Source organism: Taudactylus pleione, unplaced genomic scaffold (genome assembly GCF_031769625.1).
Source record: "Taudactylus pleione unplaced genomic scaffold, aTauple2 ptg000391l, whole genome shotgun sequence".
In the NCBI taxonomy this organism is placed as follows: domain Eukaryota; kingdom Metazoa; phylum Chordata; class Amphibia; order Anura; family Myobatrachidae; genus Taudactylus; species Taudactylus pleione.
In genome coordinates this window covers 272782-297724 of record NW_028284792.1, presented here as the reverse complement: position 1 = coordinate 297724, position 24943 = coordinate 272782, and the positions used below count along the sequence as shown (strand labels likewise).

Below are 24943 nucleotides of genomic sequence, written 5' to 3'. Positions count from 1 at the left end.
CAAGTAAACAGGTTATCAAACACTACGGCCCTAACTGTGGCGTTTGTATATTCTCCCTGTGCTTGCGTGGGTTTCCTCCAGGTACTCCGGTTTCCTCCCACTCCAAAAATATACTAGTATGTTAATTGGCTCCCCACAAAATTGACCATAGTGTGTGATAGGGAATATAGATTGTAAGCTCCACTGGGGCAGGGACATGTGGAATGGCCAAATATTCTCTGTAAAGTGCTGCGGAATATGTGTGCGCTACATAAATAACTGGTAATAAATAATCAAAACTCAATTTTTTCCCTTCTTTCTGGTTAAAATTTCAGACAAAATATGAACTGCCACAGTTTCCATAGCTATTCCAAAAGGATCAACATATTTATTTTAGACAAAGAATTTAGAGGAGATTCATGACATTTATGAAGGAGGAGAATCTTGTAACAAGCAATCAGTTATTCTTACCTTTAAACTTGTCTGTCTCCTTGTCTCTGACTAGCCGCACACTCCTCACATTCAGTTCTTTAAAGATGGTATCTATGTCTCCTTGTACAGTATTGAATGGAAGGTTACCCACATATGCTGTAAACGGAGGGTCTGTAGGAAGCTCTTTCTGTTTGCGAGGACCAGGGCCTGCATCACCACGTCGGGGCCTAAGAATAATAAGCCAACATTATTTTAACAGGAACTTTGGCAAGACTATAGTAACATCTACACCAACAGTTTGAGGACAGTTTATTGCGCGAGCTTATGCATTTACAGGTAAGCCATAGATTCACATAATTACACCTTGTGTCATTTCTAAAAGGAACCATGGCATATTTGTAACACTAAATTAAACAGCAAATTGTAAATAAAAAATTTTTTTAAAAAAAAGGAGGAGACCATTTGTGTATTTGTGTTTACAGCACCACATTTAATTTCAACCATAACAATAGGGTGTTACGTAACAGGTTGCGAGATAACGGAGTCAGCAGGATTTCGGAGGGCTTGTTACTACATTTAAAGCGCCAATCAGTTATAATGTAAAATCAGCCTTATAACTGAATGCCACTTTAAAATTTAGCCGCAAACGCAAAACAAAATCCTGCTGGTTCCGTAATCACGGAACCTACATTACACTTTAAGTATCAAAGTAAAAAATAAATAAAAAATCATATTGAGTTATGCACTATTAAAACTTAACCTTTATTAAAAACACACTTAATTGATCATGCATTTAAAATCAGAACTGAATGGATATATAGAGATGAACCCCACAATCCTCCCAATAGATAAAAGACTTAAGACCAGAAAATCTGGCAAGTAGTCACCCTACTAAAGGTGCGTATCCATTAGGCGATGGGGTAACGACAGTACGATTACAACATTGTAATTGTACAGTCGTTCCTCATCCCCTGTAGTGCCTACAGTGAATGATATGTCTTTCAGTGCAGGCACCCTCCATCATCCCTGAAAACGGCCAATCTGTCGTTATTGGCAGATTGACAGACATGTTCAGGCGATGATTGATGTTGGAAACGACCAGCGGGAGCGCGCATTGCTGGTCGTTTCCAACATTTTACTGCCAGATCACTGCACGATAAAGTTATCATTCAGTCGTCCATTAATATCGGCATGTGGATACCCGCCTTTAGACAGGCAATGGTTTTTTTTTTGTATCTCTTGACTTCAATTTGCAACTATTGTTGTAAGCATGATTGAATGGTACATCTTTCTATTCTTTGGACACATCAAGTTTTATTATTCAGTGGGTTTTAATAAATTCTTTAAACTATTTATGAGTGTTTAAGAACGGTTAAGTTTCAATAGTGCATCATGTTACGATTTTCCCACTATTTGGATGATAATTTTGTTTAACATTCTCCCGGATGGCTGGGGAGTAGGCAAGTATGCAATAAACATGAGCACAAATGATGATGAAAACAGATTTTTATTAAATTCAACTATTTAAAAGATCATGATTAAATAGTGCTAACTGACAGAACAAAATGTTATAGTTACAAGCCACTTATACCACTTTCAGACAGAAAAAGGCAAAAAACCCGGCTTTTTCCCTGCATTTTGCATGTCAGGTTTTTCGCCATTTTCTGTCTGACACCCCTTTCACACAGGAAAATGAAAATCCTGGGTAATTCCCTTTCACCCTGTAATTTGCTAAACAACCCGGGTTTTTTCCTGTGTAAAAGGGTCAACCCGGGACTTAATTCCTGGGTCTACAACCCTGCAAAAAACCACGGTCGGAGACCTGGGAATTTAGTCCCGGGATGACCTTTTTACACAGGGAAAAATCCCGGGTTGTTTAGCAAATTACCAGGTAAAAGTGAATTACCTGGGATTTTCAGTGTGTATGGGGTATTAGTAGAAATCTGAAGTTTTATGCAACCCAAATCTGCATGATAAAAGGCAATATACTCTGTTGGAATAATGCCGTTATTAGTTTCCAGTTATTAAATTGCTTTAGAGATCTGTTTGACGTTATCAGTAAAAATGGCTTTGTCATCATCAAACACAATACCGACTAGGAAACTCCCTGTACAAGGCAGACCAGTGCAGTGGAGCTTTGCAAATAGTCTGCCTAGCATATAAACATTTAAAAAAACTAAAAAATAAATTCTGTTTGGAATCTTAAAATAAATATATATATATATATATTCCTGATGCATACATACAGGAATGAAACTGACAGAACTACATAAGGAGACCAGAAGCTAAGCAAAAAATAAAATGTATTGGGAGTTAATTGGAACACTGTAGTATAGAGTGGCTCAGCTAGAGTCAGACAGCATATCCTACATCTCCTACACCCAGTTTCCTATCGGAATTGTGAAAAGCACAAAATGTAAGCCACTTTGCCTTTTGTCTGTAAGGAATATTCAGAGACTACGCATAATGAAGTGCAGCAAGTCAGATCCTCCTGCAGGTGGATTCTATCATACTTTTCAAGGAAGAGGAAAGATTAGCAGGGCTCAGTGTTTACTCACCAGGCAAGCAAAGCAACTACCCACATGCATATGTATCAGTACCTGATTGGCCTCTAGGCAACCTGGAGTGATAACAACTAGTGAGTGGAAAAAGTGCTGCAGTGCATGATGACAAGCTGCAATGTGCATCTGCAAAACAGAGACTCCAGAGACCCAATTTTACCACCCACCTCTCACAGCACTTCCCTGCAGCAGTGGTAGATAATGAAAGCTGCCTTTTTGTCTGTAAGGGAAGCCCACCAAGGATGATGTGGTAGACAGAGACAGCAATTAACACAAAGACCCAGCACCAAATGGGATGATACAAACTTACAGCATTTCCTGTGCCTACTGTACGGCGCACCCACATGACACCACTCACTGGAGGCATGATACAAAGAAAGTGGTTCTGGGGTCTGCACTGGAAAAGTGGGTGCAGTACCGCTTAACTCTATATCATTCCTCCAGTGCACTCCTACCACAATCCCCTGATGGCGTTGTCACAATCTGCATTAAGAGTCACCGGTTGCCCTCCACAGTGACAGTCCCTCAGAGATTCAGCTTGATAAAGGCCATTGCAGAAACGCGTTGCTGCTGCTCCTCCTGTTTATTGTATCCAGCACTTTGATTTAAACAAACAATTGAGGAACTTGCATTACTTCAGCCTGCTTTGTCCGAAGGAAGAGGAGCCATTCACCCCCTACAGACTTGGTCACGGCTGAGGCTGAAACAGCGCCTGCAATATTGAGCCATCCGGCCAGTGGACCTTACCTGCAGTGGCTGCGGCTCGTCACTACCACAGTCTTCCATCTCGAGGAGTTGAGATACTGTATGAGTTGCACGGCGCAGCCGCAGTCCACTGGGAGCGACACCTGCCGCAGATTGGGACCCAAACAAGGGTTACTACTCGGCTGAGTGAACTCTTAAAACGAACACAGTAATACCCCTTTTACACCGGAGCTAAAACCCGGGTTTTTGAAGGGTTAACCCGGGCAGCTCCCTGGTGTAAAAGGGCAGAGGGTTGGATCGCCGGGTCGAGTGACCCGGCAATCCAACCCAGGTAACTAGCAGGGTTTAACACGGCCGTAGCCCGTGAAACCCTGCTATGGGAACAGCGCACTCCGGGTCACGGTGACCTGGAGTGCGCTGCTAGCCGGCCGATTGGTCCGGCTTCAGTGGCGCTTGGAGATGACGTCATCTCCAAGCGTCCACTTTCACTCCGCAAAAGCCGGGTCTATGCAGACCCGACTGCGGTGTTAGCGACGCTGACTCGGGAATATCCCGAGTCAGCGCCGGCAAAATTCCGGGTCTGATCCGTATAGGAACTTTATTCCAACTCCGGGTCAGACCCGGAATTTAGGTGGAAAAGGGGTATAAGTTGCCTCTATTGGGCTAGATGCTACCTGCCCTATATTGCTTTACAGCCAGATAGATACTTTCTATCTAACCATTATGATCCAGGACTTAAAAGCTACGGTCATTATCTGGGCTGTTCAACCATCTACTTTATTGGACTATCTTTTTCATGTACTGGAATAAGGAAAATTGACTGTCTGCGGTATTTATATAACCGCTTTATTGCGTATGTGTTTGCTAATATAGATACTCTTTAGGATATTGTGCATCCGATAGACCATTGCTGCAATATTGTGTAATCAATTAATATATGTTGCATGTGAACTCATCAAGCTGCTACTAATTATCTACAGCATGAGATAATCTACTATTCTTATTCTCATAAGTAATTTTCTATTTTATATACTTGCTGTGTTTTAACTGAGACATACCGGCGCAGTATATTTTTGTGTAGCCCCTCAGATAAAGCAAGAAGGAAGTATCACATCAGTAGGTCCTCAGCCTGCCTTAAGGGGCATACACACGAGACAATATCTTTGAACGATAATGTTAAGATATATATCGTTCAGTGTGTATGCAGTAAACGATCAACGATGCACGCTCCCGCTGGACGATAACGTTATCTTTGGTTGTCCGTACATGCGGGCCAATTTGGACGATAGTCAAGAATTGCCTGTTCAGAGATGTGACAGGATGACTTCACTGAAAGACATCCTTCAAAGATATCTTTCAGTGTGTACATCCAATATCATTTGGCCTGCACTATAGAAAGTTCAAGAGAAATCTTTCACCAATATCATTCATACAGTACACGAAAAGGGGTGTCTCTATACCTTTAGAGAAAGGCAGAATAGGGGAAACTAAAATAAATGCCATGCTGAATATCGATGGGAAGGGAGTGCCCGATGCAATTCAATTGTCCATATCACGCCCTGCACTTAAGTCGGGAGAAGCAGTTTACGGTGCCGAATGCCGGGTGTTTAGTCGAAGCAAACTGCATTCTCTATATTAAGTGCCGGCCACGATGCTGTTAGCGCACTCAGTACTAGCATTTTAGTAGGATTCCTGCTTGCACCTCAAGAGGGTGTGAGCAGAAGTCTTCGAGTTGCGGGTTAAGAGTGCTGCCAATTGAACAGCTCTGGGGACTCATTCCCTGCGCTATACAGCTTTGCATTTAATTGAACTACCCCTATAATGGTTAAAATGTTAAAAACTTGAAATATACAGTGCTTCGGTAATAGGTTAGTAATCAAAACATGTATATAGTATCTTAAAGAAAATAGCTGGTCTTTTTAGCCTCGAATAGAACAGCACGACGAATGTGCTCCACACTTTAGTGCAAAAATATTTTATATTCAAATGTCCAACCAGTGACAATTGTACAAGGATCTAATTGCCAGATTGAGCAATGACCTACATACACTAGACAGTATGGCTTTTAACAAAGAAGGGTAAATCAACCCCCATACACAAAAATTATATATATCTGAAAAACACAGAACACATTTTGCAATATGATTTATCATTTGCCTGAATAGATTATTCTCTGCATATTTTTTCAGTGCAAAACCATTTGCATTTCACTCTTCATCAGTAATGACATTTACAAATGAATGTTTCTGACTAGACAATTACATGAGCTGTCCAACAACTTTACTTTTAAATTCTTTCGACAAGCTCGTTGACGTGGGAGCTGAATTCTTATTTTTAGGCTACATGAAGGGATTTCTCCTATACAGGGGTTTCTGTTTAAAGTAATATTCATCTAATTTCTTCAAAATTAAGGGTAAGGATTTTTTTTCAGAACTATCTCAACAAGTGCGGAGAACTACACAGCTCTACTGCATGTGTGACCAACCAATACTTCTCTTCCCAAACAAGGCTTAACATTCACTAGTTGACGGAAAAAAATATTTAAAGAACTGCTTCATCCAATGGAGTGTTTTCTAATCTGCCCCTCACCTTAACCAAAGCCCCGGGTGCTGCTCAAACAGCAGTTTCTCATGGCTCTGCCAGTTCTGTATGACAGAAGGTGCAAATCAAAGCAGTTCAGCACCTAGAAAATGGTTGTTAGAAAGTTACTTCTGGGAGCAATATGTTGGCTGCATATTCCGTTTTTCCATAAGTGTGGAGAAACAAATACTGAATGGATAATACTAGACAGAACACAGAATGTAGTCAGCATCCCGGCGTGTGGGATGCAGACGGTCTGAATACCGGCGCCGAAATCCTGACAGGTCGGGATCTCGGCACCAGTTTCTCGACCGACTGCACCCCAAAGGTAAGTATTTGGGTGTTAGGGGGAGGTTAGGCACAGAGTTGGGGGTGGTAGGTTTAGGGTGTGGGAGATTAGGTTTAGGCACTAGGGGGAGGGGGCGGGGAAAGGGTTAGAAAAACACTTACCTGTCTTACCTATGGGTGTCGGGATGCTGCTGTTGGTATTCTGACCAGCGGCATCCCGATAGCCAGGATTTCATACCCAACCCCTGAAAACGCAGCTGCAGGCAAGTACCACCCAATGTTAGCGCAAGTTCTTGAACTGGCTGTTTTGTACACAAAATCTGCAACATATATATATTGCACCAATAAGCGGCAAGAATATATAGCACCAAGTAACCAAAATGAAAATTAAGTAAGTGCAGTTATGGGACTTCAAGTCAATACACAGATTTATAGATTCAGTCCTCTTGTAGTAGCATGTGGAGATAAACAAGGTAATAAACTCCGCTGATGCCGGGCCGGTACCATGGCTGCCTGATCCCAGTTGTCACTGAAGAGGCTGCTAGAGTAGAAGATTCTGTCACCTAGTCTGATGATCAAGCTGCAAGGCTATCAGTGTCTGCAGCTGGTGAGCCACCAGGAGATGCACACTGCACGACATTTGCGGTCAGGTAAGTCACCTATGTTGGGGAGGGAAGAGCTCCAGGGCAGATTATGTAGCTGGATCAAGGGTACAGTTGGCTTGCACTCAGTGTCTGGTATTACTGGAGAGATCCTGGTATGTAACAGGATGCCTTTCACTAGCAGTTATTCGCGGCCTGTCAGGTGTGGTACTAGATTGTAGTTCACGGACTCGCTGAGTGTAAGAAGTTAGTGTAATGTCTCGCTGTGGATACCTCCATACTTGAAGGCAATTAGAGGGTTGTAACTATACGTTGGGTATTGTGCAGGCAAGAGTCTGCTCCCTACCCAACGGCACAACTAAAGGTGAGCAGTTATGGGAATTTTGTGGCGTTCGTTTTATGCCAAGAATCTGAATTTAGCAGCAATGTGTATAGATTACACAGTCTAAAAATGGAGCTCTCCAATATTCCATTTGGCACCCAAGCCATGCTCCCCTATTTGGTTTAATTTTAAACATGTTACCACTATAATATTAATTAGAGACATTACTGTGTGGCACACACTGAATTCGGGACCCTACTCTGTGGCATAACTGGATTGAATACCAGCTGGTGCATTTGGGGTGGTCTGATGAGCATTGAAGGGGCATGAGTGATGGTGTGATGGGAATGAAAGTAGAATGTGCAGTGGTAAGAGGGCATTGAAAAGGCATGTGTGATGGTTAATACAAGTTTTCAAATATTTCGGCTGGGAATGCTGATCCAGCTCCTTAATTGGGCGATAAGTTTGTCAAACCCTGAAATAAGTGATTTAATAAACTGTGCATGTATATTTTGGGCCGAAGCTCTAACATTGTTCTATTTATAACAAATAAGCATGCTTATTAATATATATAGGCAATGTTTCTTTTGTTTTGTGAGAAAGTACTTTTATACTGATGATGAACACCATTAGGGGTATTCAATATGGAGCGAAAACGCCATTTCTGCGAGGTTTTCGCTCGGATGACGTCATTTTCGCCGCTTTTACTTTTACACCGTATTCAATTTGAAAACATTTCGCCGGTGCGAAAAGTATATTGCATTCGACCCTGTGAAAAAGTATCACCAAGTGGCGAAAAAAAGTGCAGAATTGGAATTTTGGGGTGCAATATTTCGGAAACCACCCTGCAACCTTCAGACAGTCCCCCAAAAGTAAACTGTCAACATTTTTAAAAAAAATTCCTCTGAAGACCCCAAAAAAAGTACTTTCATTTTGGGAGCAAAAAAAAAAATTGGGGGGTACAAAGTTAAAAACTAGCGAACTACAATCTAGGAGGGTCCCCAAATATGCCCCAGGTGTTTTTTCATTGCAGGTGTATTTTTCAAGTTTTTTAAAGCTTCACTTTAGCAACTTTTAAATATGCTCACCCCCCATTTTCAAGTACCCAAAATTTGCTGGGACTACTTATTTTCTGCAAAAAACAAAACAAAAAAACAAACAAACAAAAAAACTTCTAAATACTATTCTTCAACACCTTCCCAAATCCCCAAAATAGCAGCTATCGAGCCCGTTTAAAGACCCCAAAAACCTTCAGCAGGGCTAATCGGGGTATCCAGAGTGATCCCCCATGTCAGAGCATCTTTTGGGGGGTGTTAGGGTGATTTCCCAAAAAAACTGCGAAGTTTTTGCTGATTTCACTTTCGCCGGGTGCAGTTTTCAACGATTTCATATTGAATATGGGTATAATCGGGGGCACGCGCGATAGTTTTCGCCGGCGAAAAAGTTTGACGCGCATAGACGGCGAAGTTTACGTTTGATATTGAATACTCCTGTATATAACAGCGGTTTCCAAACTAGAAACCGCGAGGCACTTGCAAGGGTGCCACAGGTTGGCGGTCCAGGACCAAATGAAATTATTTATGGTCAATGCAATAGACAAAATAAGCGATAGCAGCTGCCAATTATAATATATGTGGGCAAACAGAAACACAACTTTGTCCACCACAACAAAACTGATCTTAAGGAAGACATGAGAGCTCAATTTGCTTAATAATTTTTGTTCAAGTTCTCAGTAAGAAACTTTTGGCCTAGGGGTGCCATGGAAACAATGGTGCCAAGAAAGTTTGGGAACCACTGCTATACAATTCATTGGAATATCTAATTGAAGATTACTGTAGTATATAGCCAAAGTTAAAAACAAATATTACACAGAAACGTTGCTTTGTTTCTTACGTATTTGGTTTTATGTTTTGTCATCGCTGGTTCTGACCAAAAGTTATAAAAACCTTTGGAGGTGATCAGGACTGGCAGTAATTTTTAGTCCATACATGCATACTCTTTTTTTTTTTTTTTTTTAAATCAAGTTCCCAGAAAACAGATTATTCATGCCTTCACATAAACCACACAATTGTTTAAATCTGTAATTGATAACCAATTTCACAAACTGATCCAGCACACATACATTTCTTCTCCCTGATTGACCACTGACAGTAAAAACAACTTGCTCACTCACAGGGGGTTGTAAATCTATAGGATATGCAGATTGGAACTCTGCCTGTATGTACCCCTGGAACCAAGCTGTATCCTGGATGTAGTCACCGGTAGCACAGAGACGACAGTCAGGAATGGAAGAACTGCAATTGCTTGCAAATCGCGCATGCATCTGGCATATTTTGGTCAGAAGCAGCCAGCGATGCGCGTGCACGCTGGTCGCTTCCAACATCTATCAGGTTGGCCTGCATGCACGGGTGATGGTCGATATCAACCATCCGTGCTCGCGCATCGACCATCGTTTGGGGGTTGGAAGGGCCCGAAAACAGGACGATATGATTGATATCATTATTCTTATCGTCATGTTATATCTGACCGTGTATACGCACCATTACTAAATCAATAAATAAGGTGAGGTGTGCCCAACTACTCTAATAAGCAAACAGTCTGGCTGCCATTGTTCTGTCGGCACTCGTCTGCATGATTTTCTACACAGACACCCATGTTTAGTGTTATAACCATGGCTAGGGTACTACTCTCTTCTGCAGTTTCTTCTTTGGGTGGGAAGCTGCACTGTGTGGCACAATATAAATATGGGCCCTACGCTGCGGCACTAAATTAATTTAGAGAACTACTGTGACATTTTGAGTAGGGGGCATGTGCCAGAATCTCATGACCATTGAAGCGGAATATGTAGTAATCTGATGGCATGAGTGGTGGTCTATACAAGTTTTCATATATTTTGGTCGCAGATGACGTTTTGGCTCTCAAACTTTTAATCTTAGATTCTACAAAAATGTGTCAAGCCCTGGTATAGTGTGAATCCCCAATTGATCTCTTGATCAATTGTCTGGTTGCATCTTTCCATTGACACTCTACACAATGCGACATATGATGCGGTGCGGTAACATTGTCTCTGCAATATATTGTGTCATTGTACAGCAGTTTGCGCAGTGCGTACGCAGACATGATATCGTTACATTGTATGTCAATCGCTAGCTCTTTCATCTTAAGTACTCCTACTTAATCCAATTTTAGTTCTATAATAGGAATGGCAGATAGGTGGGATTCCTAATATATTATATTATATATATACACACACACACATATATACACACACATTATATATATATATATATATATATATATATATATATATATATATATACACACACACACACACACACACACACATACACACATCCTGCATTTACTGCGTACCCCCCACTCTGGCAGATATCTTTGTGACGACATTGCAGCCACCAATCTGAACAGCAAGCATAAGTAATATGCTCAAAATTGTTTCCGCTACCTTCTCAGATTCACTAGGGGTAGTCATCAGCTCTGTTCATGGTAGCATAGATAGCATGCTACACATTCATTCACACATAGGGCAGTATTCAATTGTTTAAGCGCCCGTTCCCCAGTCTAAAGTGGCAGGAACTCACAGGGCGCTATTCAATTGATGCCCATTTTTACGCTGATCGTGCCTATAGTGGTCGGTTTTAGCCGCGTAAAACTGCTACCCCCAACCAAATTACTTTGGGCGCCAAAATAGGACTTTTTGGAATCGCACCAACAGGTTCCTTTTTCGCCCATTTCAGCTCGCATCCGAGCCAAAAAAAGTGTAAGGTGTTTAAAATAAAGCAGTCAAAAGCAAAGATAGACAAGTCTGGTTTGACACACAGTGCTTAGTGTTTATTCTAGCGCATATGTCCGAAAAGGGAAGGTTACCTCACGGCACACCATCTTTCTATCATTCTAGGGGACATGTCCAGCAGTCATGAAGATGTTGAGCTGCCCCCAATCTTTCCCCACATTGAATAGACACTCACAATGTATCTATTCACCATCTGCTCACTGCTTCTCTTACCTGTCTCCGTGAGAGCGAGTGGCGCACTAGGAGGCAGGGCACTGAGGCATGCCGGCCTCAGTTTGTGATCAGCATGGCGCCTCTACAAGGGCAGGGAACATTTTAGCCTTTCAAAACCGGGCAGAGCACTGCGCCCTGCTGAAACGCCAAATACTCCAGCCTGGCATCCCTGCGTGCTGCAGAGGGCAGATGGGACATGTGTCGAGAACTAGGTTACTTTGGCAGCCTTTAAGATGAATAGTACAACTCATTAGTTACACTTTCAAATGGACACAAAACCCTTACATTATAAAAATGAGGTATTTTCCACTATAAAAGATGGAAAACGGGTCTAATAATTTACTAAAGCTTCAGATTTGGACCAAATTAGAAAAAACCCAGGAGCAACATTTGCGGCTAATTTGTTTTGGATACAAACAAACAAGAACCATTAATGCATATATAGGCACTGACCCGTGTTGGGCTTATCTACGGACACTATTCTGTGCAGAGTGCTTACTAGTTTATGCTAATGCAAGTATCCACTTTTACATACTAAAAACCAGTGCAACAGCATGTGGACACCTACACCGCCCACTGACCCTGATTCAGAGCCGGACGCTCTGACAAAGTGCTCGCTCTGAATCAGGGCCGTCCCTGTTTTTTTTTTGAGCGGCCTCCTGGCCGCTCGCATAGCTGTGGGTTACCACCCACAGCTATAGCGAGCGGCCAAAAAGATGGTCGCGATGGTCAAGACCATCGCGACCATCGCGCTTGCTACAAGATCCTTGTGGTAGGGTCTCGTCTGCAGCCCTGGAGTGCTTTCGGCTCTATCAGAGCCGAGAGCACTTCCACTGACATCTCTTGTGATGTCAGTGGGGCCAGCCCCAGACGGTAGGCGTTCCCATGGGAACGCCTCCGTCTGGCCAGCCACGCCCCCGGCACGCCCACCAAATGGGGCGTGCTGTCACTCACCGACAGCACGCCCCCTTTGTAGCGAGACCCGGAGCGACGGCCAGGTCTCGCGCATGCGCACTGGGCCAACATCGACCCGCTTGTGAGCGCTCAGCGTTCGCGAGCGGGTCTGAATCAGGCCCACTGTTCTTACATCAGCCCCATACTGTGTGCAAAATATGCAGCTGAAATAGATGTTCCATCTCTGTCCACACGCTACAATCGAGCAAGAATGTCGGCTTACACACCCTCGACGCTCCCACTGTGTGTCCGCATGGTCGCCGTTACTGCCCATTTAATGGAAAGGGTGGTCGTTGACAGACTGATCTTTCCAAACGCACTAGTGATTTCTCTCCGGGAGCAGATGCCTGATCTGGTGCATGAACAAATGCAGATTTCTTTCTGAGGCACATGTGCGATATGCTGAAGTCTGCGAGATCCCTGCGACTCAGAGTGCCATAATGTCCTCACAGACTGGTAGATAATGGACAGCTGTGGCCAGCCTTCCATTGCCAGTGGACATTTGTCATAATACCTTAATTAACATGTAAATAAATCCACCATATGTGGTTAAGCAGTACATTCATATGACCATGTATTTGTATTCTTAAGTTAAGAATGACGCCGGCACTCTGACTACAAATAGTGAGCGGATATGCAAGTTCTTATATGCAACGGGGGATTACACCATACTATTTTCCAGACTATGGTTTGACCATTTTCTATAACAAAGCAATTTATTTTTTTTAATTACAGCAAAAATCTTAATATTGAACAGCAGCAGTTATTTGGTCAAATCAATCATCAGTTTATTTAAAATGTTGGTATAACATTTTCATACACCTACTTTATAATGCACTAAGGGTACACAAATAATGAATCACATGCAGTCAGAATACTGTGCAAGGACAGGAAAAAAATAATTAACAGGTCAAAATGATGAAATGTGTCCCATCAAACTTGTTAATAAACATGCAATGCTTGTCCTCAAAGGAGCACACAATGCTTATGACATGCCCATATAGTGATAATAATATTTAGAGACCCACTTCATCACACAGGTCTAAAGGTGCCTACACACAGCGATACATTACCTGATCTGGCCGATTCTGACGCATCGGAACGAAAATATGCCCAAATCGTGAGTCCCCACTCACGATCTCGATGCGCGTCCCCGCAGGTCGCGCATCGCATCTTCAGATCTGCCGTGCTGCTGTAGGGCAGATCTGACAATCTCAAGTCAAGATCCACTGGATAGTTTAGGAGGCACGATAGATCGAGTATCAAAATTGGCAGCTTGTTCAGACCAAATCGTGCCCACGACTGCCGGGGAGCTCCCGGGGAGAGTTCAGGGGGAAGTCGTACACATCGTGGGATTGTGCGCACATCGCTATGTGTGTAGGCACCTTTCCAGCAGAACGTTTCGTTCACAAGATTTAGAAACTTCTGATGGTACAGAGGTGTCCTCATAGGTCTATCCTTTCTGCACCATAGTGTGCTAGATGCCTCTCGCGACTTTAATGCTCCGCCACAGGTACAGATAGATTCCTGTGCTTCACTAATTTTTCTTCTTAATTCGCTGATAGTGTACAAAGTGGCTAATAGAGTACCAAGTAATTAAGTTTAATATTTTGGGGCTGAAAAGTAACAAATTGAAGTCCTATACAAGTAACTCGCACCAGATTGTTATGCTCAGTCTCATGAATATTTTTTTTACCCAGATTATGTATTTTTCCTGAATTTTGCATCTTAATTTGCTATTAGTGTACCAAGTACTACAGAATAGTATTTTATTGCAAAAGATTTTGTTTACAGTAGCACATTAATACTCATTAAAATAAAGTTGCATGCGCAGCAACTAGGTCTATTTGCCATGCTTTGAGGATGGGTGTACAGATGTTTCCTTGTAAATCTTTGCTGCAGTCGCACCAAACAGTGTGCCAGGTTCCGTGAGACTGTGATAGCGCAAGGTATAGATCACCAAAAATGCATCTAAAGCTGGCCATAAAAATGCATCGCTGTCTGACATATCGGTCGGTCGCCACACATGGTGAGATCGGATGGCCGACCGCTCGATATGCCGGCACACACCTCCCCGACCCTCATAGCGCTGCATGGGATCGCACATCACATCCCCTGATCGACTGAACCTGCAGTAAGATCTGGGGGTTCGATGTACGACCACACAGGTGCGCGCTTTGTCCGATATCATGCCCATACATGGTACGATAGAGCAGCCAAATCGTACCAATCCGTCGGATCGGCTGCTTTATCGCACAGTGTATGGGCACCTTTAGTAACAATAAGATGCAACTAGGACATACTGAGAGACACTGCTGATTGATTTGATATGAGACTTGTATATCTGTGTGTGACTGAGTATCTGAAACCACATACAAAGTGCTACAATGCAACGGCCATGGCAAGGTCCATTTAGTCTCAGTCGCACAAAGATGTGTGAGAGTCATTAATCAGCAGTGTCTCCTGGTGCGTCCTACTTGCATCGTATTGCGAGAAACGCATTTTCGGCAAAAAAAAAAAAAAGACACGACTGAGTTGCACAGGACCTGGCAGGTCATTCACATCAGGCATGTCGCACTGCATGGCATACTGAGGATAGATCTAAGGACACATCTGTACCAGCTGCAGTGAACAGTCAACTGATGCAGATACGATGGGACAAGCAAGAGGGTGTCCTTAGCAATGTCCCTCAACTGATGCATATACGATGGGACAAGCAAGAGGGTGTCCTTAGCAATGTCCCTCCCATAATACTATCTCACACAGCCCCTGCAGGCAGCAGTCACCGTGCCTGGACACATACTGTATTGATAACAAGAGCTTTTCACTGTTATTAAACAAATGTTCGTGAAATTCATTGTTTTCTGTAAAAGAACATATTGCCCAAACAGCACGGTCTCCCCGGGTACACGGACAGGGCACATTACAGGGTACACCATCCGAGCACACATGTGCCTGGCAGTGTAATCGGGGACAGCTAGGCATGTACACACGGATAGGCACAGCAGCATGGCACTGTGAGGCGCTGTTCCCGTCCAGGCAGCAGGCCATGTATGGGACATGTCAGCATCACACGGACAGGGCAGATAGATCAGGCTACACCCGGTGATGGGGGAGCGGGCAGCCGGCACAGGCATACGCTGTGAGGCAGTAGGCGGGTACAGGGTGGGACAGCCCCGCGAACATGCAACTGCATGGCGGCAGCGCTGCCCGGGCCCCTCTCCCCCTACCCTTCTCACCCGGCGCCGTCTCCTGCCCCCTCTGCTTCAGTATATCCCATCCCCTTGCCTCTACATCACCCGGACATTCCTCACCCTCTGCCGCCTCCGAAACTGCTGTAGGCCCGATCGTCGAAGGTTTCATAGTCCGCCATTGCTGCTGTCTCCTCTCCGCAGCCGAAGCGGCTAGGCTCTTAGGACCCCGCAATATAGCACAGGCAGGGCTGCCCGCGTAGATGCCTGCATCCAAATCTCCCACATGTGCGGCGGCTGCTGCACCAAAGAGACAGATACGGCAGGGGGAGTTTGGATACTAGTAACTACATAGATAAAAGATACTGGCTAGAATGCAATATATAATGTAAGCTATACCTCCTGCATCCACTGTCAGTGTTCCAGGCAACTCCTCATCTTAGTTTTCTGTCATTTTTAAATAAAATGGTTTTACTTTTAAAATTGTATTAACTATGGTTTCCTCTAGTGTTTGTTGTTGACGACTATCAACCCATCCTTACTAAAGGTGTTGGCCGACCCCGTGTTTTGGTTTTGGATCTGGATCTCCCCTGGTTTTGGATCTGGATTGGTTTTGCCAAAACCTCACCACCATGTTTTGTTATTATTATTATTATCATTTATTTATATGGCGCCACAAGTGTTCCGCAGCGCCTTACAAAGTACATAGACAAAAAAGTAACCATTGACTTACAATACAATACAGGACATGGATAAACATTGCTATATTAGTGACATTAACGCCCGCATAAGCAGCCAAGTGTTGGTTGCCCTAGTGGCTAGTAAGACATAAATTAAATTACAGTTGGGAGAAGCACAAGAGGGTAGAGGGCCCTGCTCGAAAGAGCTTACATTCTTTAAGGGTTCTCTGGTTTTGGTTGTGGATCTGGATTTTTTCTAAAAAAATAAAAAAAACAGCTAAAATCACATAAAAGTGGCATTTTTTTGTTCCTACAGTATAAATAACCTCAATAACATTTATTTCCACTCGTGTCCAGTCAATTTTGACCAGCTCACAATAATGATTTTTTTCATCTAGTTAAAGGGTTAAAAAGTTGCATCCAGCTTGCTGGCTCAAAACTGATTGATATAATTATTAATAGAGTTGAGGACTGTGCAAAGATGATGGTTGGGATACCCTTGAGGATTGAAGAATTGATAGTTGGTGCAGCCCCTGGCTGTAAAATTGATAATAAATTAATTTAAACAAAATTCAGTGGTGTAGCCCCTGGCTGAATAATTAATAATAAAAAGAAATTAATTGGTGCAGCCCCTGGCTGTAAAATTGATAATAAATTAATTAAAAAACAATTAATTGGTGCAGCCCCGGGCTGAATAATTAATAATTTAATTAAAAAAGTAAAAAACAATTCATTGGGTGCAGCCCCTGGCTGAATAATTAATAAAAAGAAATTCATTGGTTTAACCCCTGGCTGTAAAATTGATAAATGAATTTAAAAACAAATCATTTGTTCCTAAACCAACCATAACATTAATTTAAAATGTCAGGCAGCAATGCCCCAACCAGCACATAATGGAATGGAAAAAGGTGCAAGATGGAATAGTCCTTGAGCCCTCCCACCCACGCTTATGTTGAATACGAAACAGGTCAGTTTAACAAACCAATCATTTCAGCGACAAGGACTGTCAATTGTGGCTCAAATGATTGGTTTGTTTGGACTCCCATAAAACAAGCTGCCAATGTGATATGGAAATGAAAATGATCACATACACAAACTGGCTTTACATTGCTAGCTGTCGTCATCCTCGTCATCCCCATCAGTATGTACATCCTCTTCTTCACACAATATTAATTTGTCCCCGCTGGAATCCACAATAGGCGCCTTTGTAATTTTTTTATGTAATTGTTGGTAGAGGTCTTCCTCGTGGAATTTGTAATTCATTTTAATGAACATCATCTTTTCAACATTTTGAGGAAGTAACCTCCTACGCCGATCACTGACAAGGTTGCCAGCTGCACTGAAAATTCTTTCGGACTACACACTGGAGGGTGGGCAACTTAAGTAATGCAAAGCCAATTTGTGTATGAGCCTCCAAATTGCCTCTTTTTCCTGCCAGTACTGAAAGGGACTGTCTGACATGCCTATTAGGATGTTATCTCTGAAATAGTCCTCCACCATTCTGTGAATGGAGACCGTATCATACATAGTCACGGTAGAAGACCTGTCACTAGTAGGCAGTTCTCTCAGGCCCGACCAGATATAATTTTTTGGTGAACGATCTGCATGACCAGCAGGCATTCTGTAAGGAAAATTGAGTCTTTTCCTGGCAGCTGCAGAAACTGAAGGAGGAGATGATCGCGTTTTACGTGCTACTGCAGCTGACAATTTTTTTACCAACAGTTTTAGATTTCGGTCTGTTGGAAAAAAACTCACAAGGTAGGACTTAAACCTAGGATCCAGAATGGTCGCCAAAATATATTTTTCAGATTTCAATAGATTGACGACTCTTGGATCCTGGTGAAGTGAATCAAGTGCTTGATCCACCAGTCCGACATACTTTGCGCAATCGCTCTGTTTCACCTCCTCCTTCAGTTTCTCCAGCTGTTTTTGCAAAAGTCTGATGAGGGGAATGACCTGACTCAAGCTGGCAGTGTCTGAACTAACTTCATGTGTGGCAAGTTCAAAGGGTTTGAGAACCTTGCACAACACGGAAATAATTCTCCAATGCGCTTGAGTAAGGTGCATTCCCCTCCACGGCCTATGTCATAGTCCATTGTATAGGCCTGGATGGCCTTTTGCTGTTCCTCCATCCGCTGAAGCATATAGATAGTAGAATTCCACCGAGTTACTACCTCTTGCTTTAGCTGATGGAAGGGCAAATTTAACAGTACCTGCTGGTCATGCAATCTTCGACAAGCGGTTACCGAATGTCTAAAATGTCCGGATATTTTGCGAGCCACCGAGAAAATCTCCTGCACGACCGTGTCAGTTTTTAAAAAACGATGCACCACCAAATTAATTGTGTGAGCAAAACATGGGACGTGTTGGAATTCGCCCAAATGTATTGCTCTCACAATATTAGTGGCATTGTCCGAAATCACAAATCCCGAGGAGAGTCCAAGTGGGGTAAGCAATTTAGCAATGATTTCCCTGAGTTTTTCTAAGAGGTTCTCAGCGGTATGCCTCTTAGTGAAACCAGTTATACAAAGAGTAGCCTGCCTCTGTATCAGCTGTCTTTTGGTAGATGTTGCTGCTGCTGTTATAGGCAATACACCTACCCAGTGGGCTGTCACAGTCATGTAATCCTTAGTTTGCCCTGTCCCACTTATCAGTGGTCAAGTGGACAGTGGGTACAACGGCATTTCTGAGGACATTAATAAGGTTTTTTTTAATGTCCTTGTACAGATTTGGAATTGCTGTTCTAGCGAAGTGGAATCTAGAAGGGATCTGGTAGCGAGGACACATGACCTCAATTAACTGTTGAAACCCCACTGTGGTAATGGCGGATACTGGGCGCACATCTAATACCAGAATAGCTGTTATTGCGTCAGTAATCCGCTGTGCAACTGTGTGATTGCTGTCATACTTGTTTGCCCTTGCAAACGATTGACAGTTAATTGTTTTTTGGAGGATACACTACAAGTAGTCTTCCTCCTGGTCCCCTTCTGGGATGAAGATCCACTCACAGCAGCAGCAACAGGCGTAGTCATCAAGGATCCTTCTGAGGAATCACGGGTAGGAGAGGAGTCAATCATGCTTCGAATATCAACATTGGATGCAGCAGGACTACTCTCGATGACGAATGAGGATGTTGATGATGCAGGTGTTGGTGTTGGAGATCGAGGTGCTTGGATCTCACAGAGAGCGAGCAGGTAGGTGATACAGGACTTGTTACTTTTTGAGTTTTGAAACCTGGCGCCAAACACTTTGATATTTGATGAATGCGCTCCAAGTGACGTAACAAGGAGGAGGTTCCTAGGTGGTTTAGGTCCCTCCCTCTACTCTTGCATGGCAATGGTCATATATGGCTTGACAACTGTTGTCCGGATCGGGGTGGAAGTAATTCCACACGTGAGAAGTAGATTTTTTTGTCTTTTGCCCCGGCATGACAACAATGTGCTTTGGCTTTTTCAATCCATGGGCAACAGCTTTTGCCTTACTTACACAAAGGACATCCTCGGTATCAACATCCTCATCACCAAGATCTTCATCATCAACATCCTCATCATCCTTAGCGCCTTCAACTACCAAAATATCCTCCTCCTCCATGTGCAATGCCACAGAAGCATCCTCAATGACTACGTCTGCAAGATGTTGACTGCCCTTCCCCACATTTACAGAGGGCACACAAATGTTGGAACTTGGAGGATCCTCCAGTACACTAGTATTTAGGTCTGGCTCACACATGGCAACCGCGGACACACTTGCACTCTCCTCTGGGATTTGTGATTTAAATTTCTCAGGGCACACAGTTGGTTTTTCATGAGCTGTCTTAACAACTTTCACATTTTTAATTGGATCACCACCACTACTACTACAAGCAGAAGGGCTATCAGAATCAGCAGTCTTCATAAAGAAAGGCCAAGGCCTTATCCTTTCCTTGCCACTTCGAGTAGTGAATGGCATATTGCCAATTTTTTGTTTATCTAAAGGCAAATATCCTTTAAAAAATTTTTTATTAACTTCAGTAAAACTTGCTTTACCATATCGATGGCGTGACTTAAGCCCTGGGGCATGGGCCTTTATAGAGGATGAGGAAGTTGACGGCCTTGCACTGCTGGCGGCAGCTATAACATGAGGTTCTTGGCCTTGCTCTCCTGTCATGTGACAGCCCTCCATATTTTCTGCGGTCTTGAAGCAGTGTCACAAGCACCAAAAGTGTAGCCAAGGTCCGGTTACAAAATTCACAAACATGCAGTCGTGCGCACACATAAAAATATTAGACAAAAAAAATACAATTGATTTTTATTTTTTTTCAGCTCCAGAACTTGGGCCCAGAGCACCGATCACGACCTCAGTTGAGCAGCACTAGGTTACAACTTGCGTTGCTGGCTGGATCTTGTGTGGTTAAGCCTAACACGTACGCACACACACACAGACAGTAAAAGATAAAAACAAAGACAATTGATTTTTATTTTTTTTCAGCTCCAGAACTTGGGCCCAGAGCACCGATCACGACCTCAGTCGAGCAGCACTAGGTTGCAACTTGCGTTGCTGGCTGGATCTTGTGCAGTTAAGCCTAACACGTATGCACACACACAGACAGTAAAAGATTTTAAAAAAAGCCTTTTTTTTAATATTTTTTTTCAGCTCCAGAACTTGGGCCTAGACCGCCGATTGATCACTACTGGAGTTGGGCAGCACTAGGTTGCAACTTGCGTTGCTGGCTGGATCTTGTGTGGTTAAGCCTAACACGTACGCACACACACAGACAGCAAAAGATAAAAAAAAAGACAATTGATTTTCATTTTTTTTCAGCTCCAGAACTTGGGCCCAGAGCACCGATTGATCATGACCTCAGTTGAGCAGCACTAGGTTGCAACTTGTGTTGCTGGCTGGATCTTGTGCGGCTAAGCCTAACACGCACAGACACACAGACAATTATTAGAAAAAAAGACAATTGATTTTTATTTTTTTCAGTTCCAGAACTTGGGCCCAGAGCACAGATTGATCACGACTGAAGTCGGGCAGCACTAGGTTGCGTTGCCGACTTGCTAGATCTTGTGCAGCTAAGCCTAACACGCACAGACACACAGACAATTATTAGAAAAAAAGACATTTGATTTTTATTTTTTTTCAGCTCCATAACTTGGGCCCAGAGCACAGATTGATCACGACTGGAGTCAGGCAGCACTAGGTTGCAAGTTGCATTGCTGGCTGGGTCTTATGCGGTTAAGCCTAACATGCACACACACACACACACAGAAAAATATTACACTAAAAAACACTTTTATTTTTTATTTTTTTACATTATTTTTTTTTTTTTGGGAGTCCAGAACTAGGGCCCAGATGGACACAGCACCAGCCCAGACTGAAATGGGCTTACCCTACTGCCAAAACAGATTCAGTGTAACCCACAGGGCAGCTATAATTATTGCTTTACTAAATTATATCCCTAATATCCACCCAAACACCCAATCCCGGTCAACTCTTTACTATGGTCAATTTGCTTCTCCGTCCACTCCACTTCTTCCCTCCATGCTTATGAATTTGCAGCCTACATCAAAGGCAAGATCAACTTAATCCATCAAGAAATGTCCTGTGATCAGATCCATCACCTTAAGCTGGCCATACACTAGACCAACTTACATCCAAGATCCAACCATCCAACTAGTTGGTTGGTTGTAGGGATGTGAAGGCTCGGATAGGTTTGAGTTTGCACGCCGAGTTCGGATTTTTCCCTCCAAAAAAACGGAACTCAAAAAGAGGCAAAACGTCATCTTGCATGGACAAACATCATCATTCCTGAAAGTCCAGGAATGATGATGTTTGTCCATGCAAGATGACGTTTTGTCTCTTTCTGAGTTCCGTTTTTTTGGAGAGAAAAATCCGAACTCGGCTTGCAAACTCGAACCTATCCGAGCCTGCACATCCCTAGTTGGTTGGAATGAAAATCTGGTAAACTATGGAAGCAAATGACAAAACCATTTGCTCCCAAACCCCGGAAACGGACAAAAACTGTTGTTTAAATCAAATATTTAAATACTTGTCTTAACGACCATTTTTGTAAGTTTTCCGGCATTTGGGAGCAAATCGCTGATTGTCATTTGCTCCCATTCCTTACCAGATTTTCATTCCAACCAGCCAACTAGTTGGATGGTTAGTCTAGTGTATGGCCAGCTTTACACCCTCTACTCATCTTCTTATGCTCAGTTCTTTCTACCCTGTTACTCTTCTTTTCCCTTTCATACAGTCCCCTCTATCCTGTTTCATCTTAACTCCTCCACACCTTCCCCCAATGCTTGCCAGGACCTAGCTCTCCTCTGCAACCTACCCTTCCCTTCCAGCTTCAAACATGCACTTATCCCTCCTGTCAAGAAACCATATATCTACCCTTCTTCACTCTCCAATTACTGCTACATTTTTGAGTGAGTGACAGGGGAAGCTGTTTGTAGGTGGTAACAGGGGCTGGCCAATAAAAACGGGGGAGTGGAGGTGCAAACGCAGGCATGCCTAAGCATCTCAACGGTGTTTTACTTTTAGAGGTGTGCATAATTAATAGACAGCATCATAGTACACGTCACCTGGCTTGTTTTTACACTGAAATACTGGGCGTGCTAATGCATTGCTGTACGATAGCACTGCCTACGCAATTTGCATACACATCGTGCGAGCGATCGCATCTAGCGAGCGGCTCTGAATCAGCTCCTATGAGCATTCCCAAACCATTCAGAAAGCACATCTCCAGCATCATGTGGAATTGAATTGCTCCCTTAATGTCCATTTGGACCTAACTTTAGATATGCTAATAAAAAATAATAACAATTAAAAATAGAGATAAAAATAAAGTAAAAAAAAAAATATTCTACACATTTTCACATCTTGCCTTTATAAATTTCCCAAAACTGGAAGAATTACTCATTTTAGATATCCTGTCGATAGACATAGGGTAACATATTCAAAGTCATATATCTAGAGGAAACCAGCAGAAAATAGCACAAGTAATATCTCCATGCAGCCTATTTATCAAATAATATTTGCAGGATATCCGCCAATATTAAGTATCCCCTGAATGTACCATGGAGGGATATTGGAGAGATCTGATGAGGCCCCTCCATTTCTGACAGCAATCGCATTCTTCATATGTTTCTATGGGGGCTGCTGTGCTGCCGAATTCCAGAGCTTGGACTAGACAGGATTACTGCATATCCAGATAGGGGGCCTGATTCAGAGCCACTCGTAAGCGGCAGCTCGTTCGCTCCGAGCGATGTTTGCCCAACTGCGCATGCGTACGGATCGTTATACGCATGCGCGAACCAGTCAGTGCGGCCGAAATTCATGTGCTCGCAAAATAGCGAATGCCTGCTAATTTGAGTGACAGGATGAGGCGTATGTGGGTGGTAACAGGGGAAGGTGCTTGAAAACGGGGAGTGGAGATCCGATCGCAGGCGTGCTTAAAGGTCAAAACGGGCGTTTTATGGGTGTGCATATTTAAAACAGCAGCGTCATTGACCACGTCACTGGGTTATTTTAGAGTCAGAACTGCTCGCAAAATTGTGGTAGCAAAAACCAACCACAAGAATAGCGAGCAGCTCATACCCTGTTCGATGTACTTGATTAATCTAATAAATAGTGGACATGACGTAGGATGCGAGCGGCCAGGGGGCGTAGTTTCCCAAAAAACGAACGCAAGTTTTGTTCGCTCGTTCAGACCTAGAGGCGTGAACAGACCGCAAACAGCGAATGGTTCATTTGAATAGCCACCCCTATTTTCTGAACGAGCGAGTGCAAATAGCGACCGGCTCTGAATTAGGCCCAGTGTCACCATATAGTAGTATGCAGGGCCGGATTAAGGGGGGGGTGACAGGGGCGGTCGTCCCTGGGCCCCCACACACAGATGGGCCCCCATTAGTAGCGATGCAGCCTGCACCCGCCGCTAGTGTCCCCCCCGCTAGTGTAGTGTAGACCGCAGTGAGCGCGGTCCACACTACAGTTACAAACACACAGCTGCCGCCGGCAGCTGTGTGTTTGTTAGAGCAGCAGATGAGAGTCAAACAGACTGTCATTGGCTGCTGCGTCGACGGAGGGAGCCGGCTGGAGCTTACTCATGAGCTCCGCCTTCTGGCTCCCCCCGCAGCATGTGATGATGGGAGAGACGTCATGACGCTGACGTCTCTCTCCCATAGTGCAGTGGAAGAGCCGGGACTCGGAGCGGGCAGTGGCGGTCGCGTCAGGAGCGGGGATTCAGGTAAGTTGTGATTTTGTGTGTGTGTGTGTAAAGGGCACTGCATAGGGGGGCTGCTACAGAGGGCACTGCATAGGGGGGCCGCTTCAGGGGGCACTGCATAGGGGGGGCTGCTACAGGGGGCACTGCATAGGGGGGCCACTACAGGGGACACTGCATAAGGGGGGTTGCTACAGGGGGCACTGCATGGGGGGGCCCCTACAGGGGACACTGCATAGGGGGGCTGCTACAGGGGTCACTGTATAGGGGGGCTGCTACAGGGGACACTGCATAGGGGGGTTGCTACAGGGGGCACTGCATAGGGGGCGTTGCTACAGGGGGCACTGCATAGGGGGACTGCTACAGGGGTCACTGTATAGGGGGTCCGCTTCATGGGGGCACTGGGGAGGCGCTACTAG

The 24943-nt window shown here is 43.8% G+C and overlaps 1 protein-coding gene across 2 annotated transcripts in view; it reads right to left on the bottom strand.

Moving 5' to 3' along the window:
- The window catches only part of EIF4H (eukaryotic translation initiation factor 4H), a 38273-nt gene extending 22367 nt beyond the window's left edge, over positions 1–15906 (bottom strand). For both annotated transcript variants that reach the window (XM_088445890.1, XM_088445891.1), the window contains exons 1-2: positions 15762–15906; positions 451–638 (exon numbers count right to left, since the gene is read on the bottom strand). In XM_088445890.1, the coding sequence (XP_088302016.1) occupies positions 451–638; positions 15762–15820 (247 nt within the window). In that variant the 5' untranslated portion in view covers positions 15821–15906. The remainder of the gene's footprint in view (positions 1–450; positions 639–15761) is intronic.
- Between the last annotated feature and the right edge of the window lie 9037 nt (positions 15907–24943).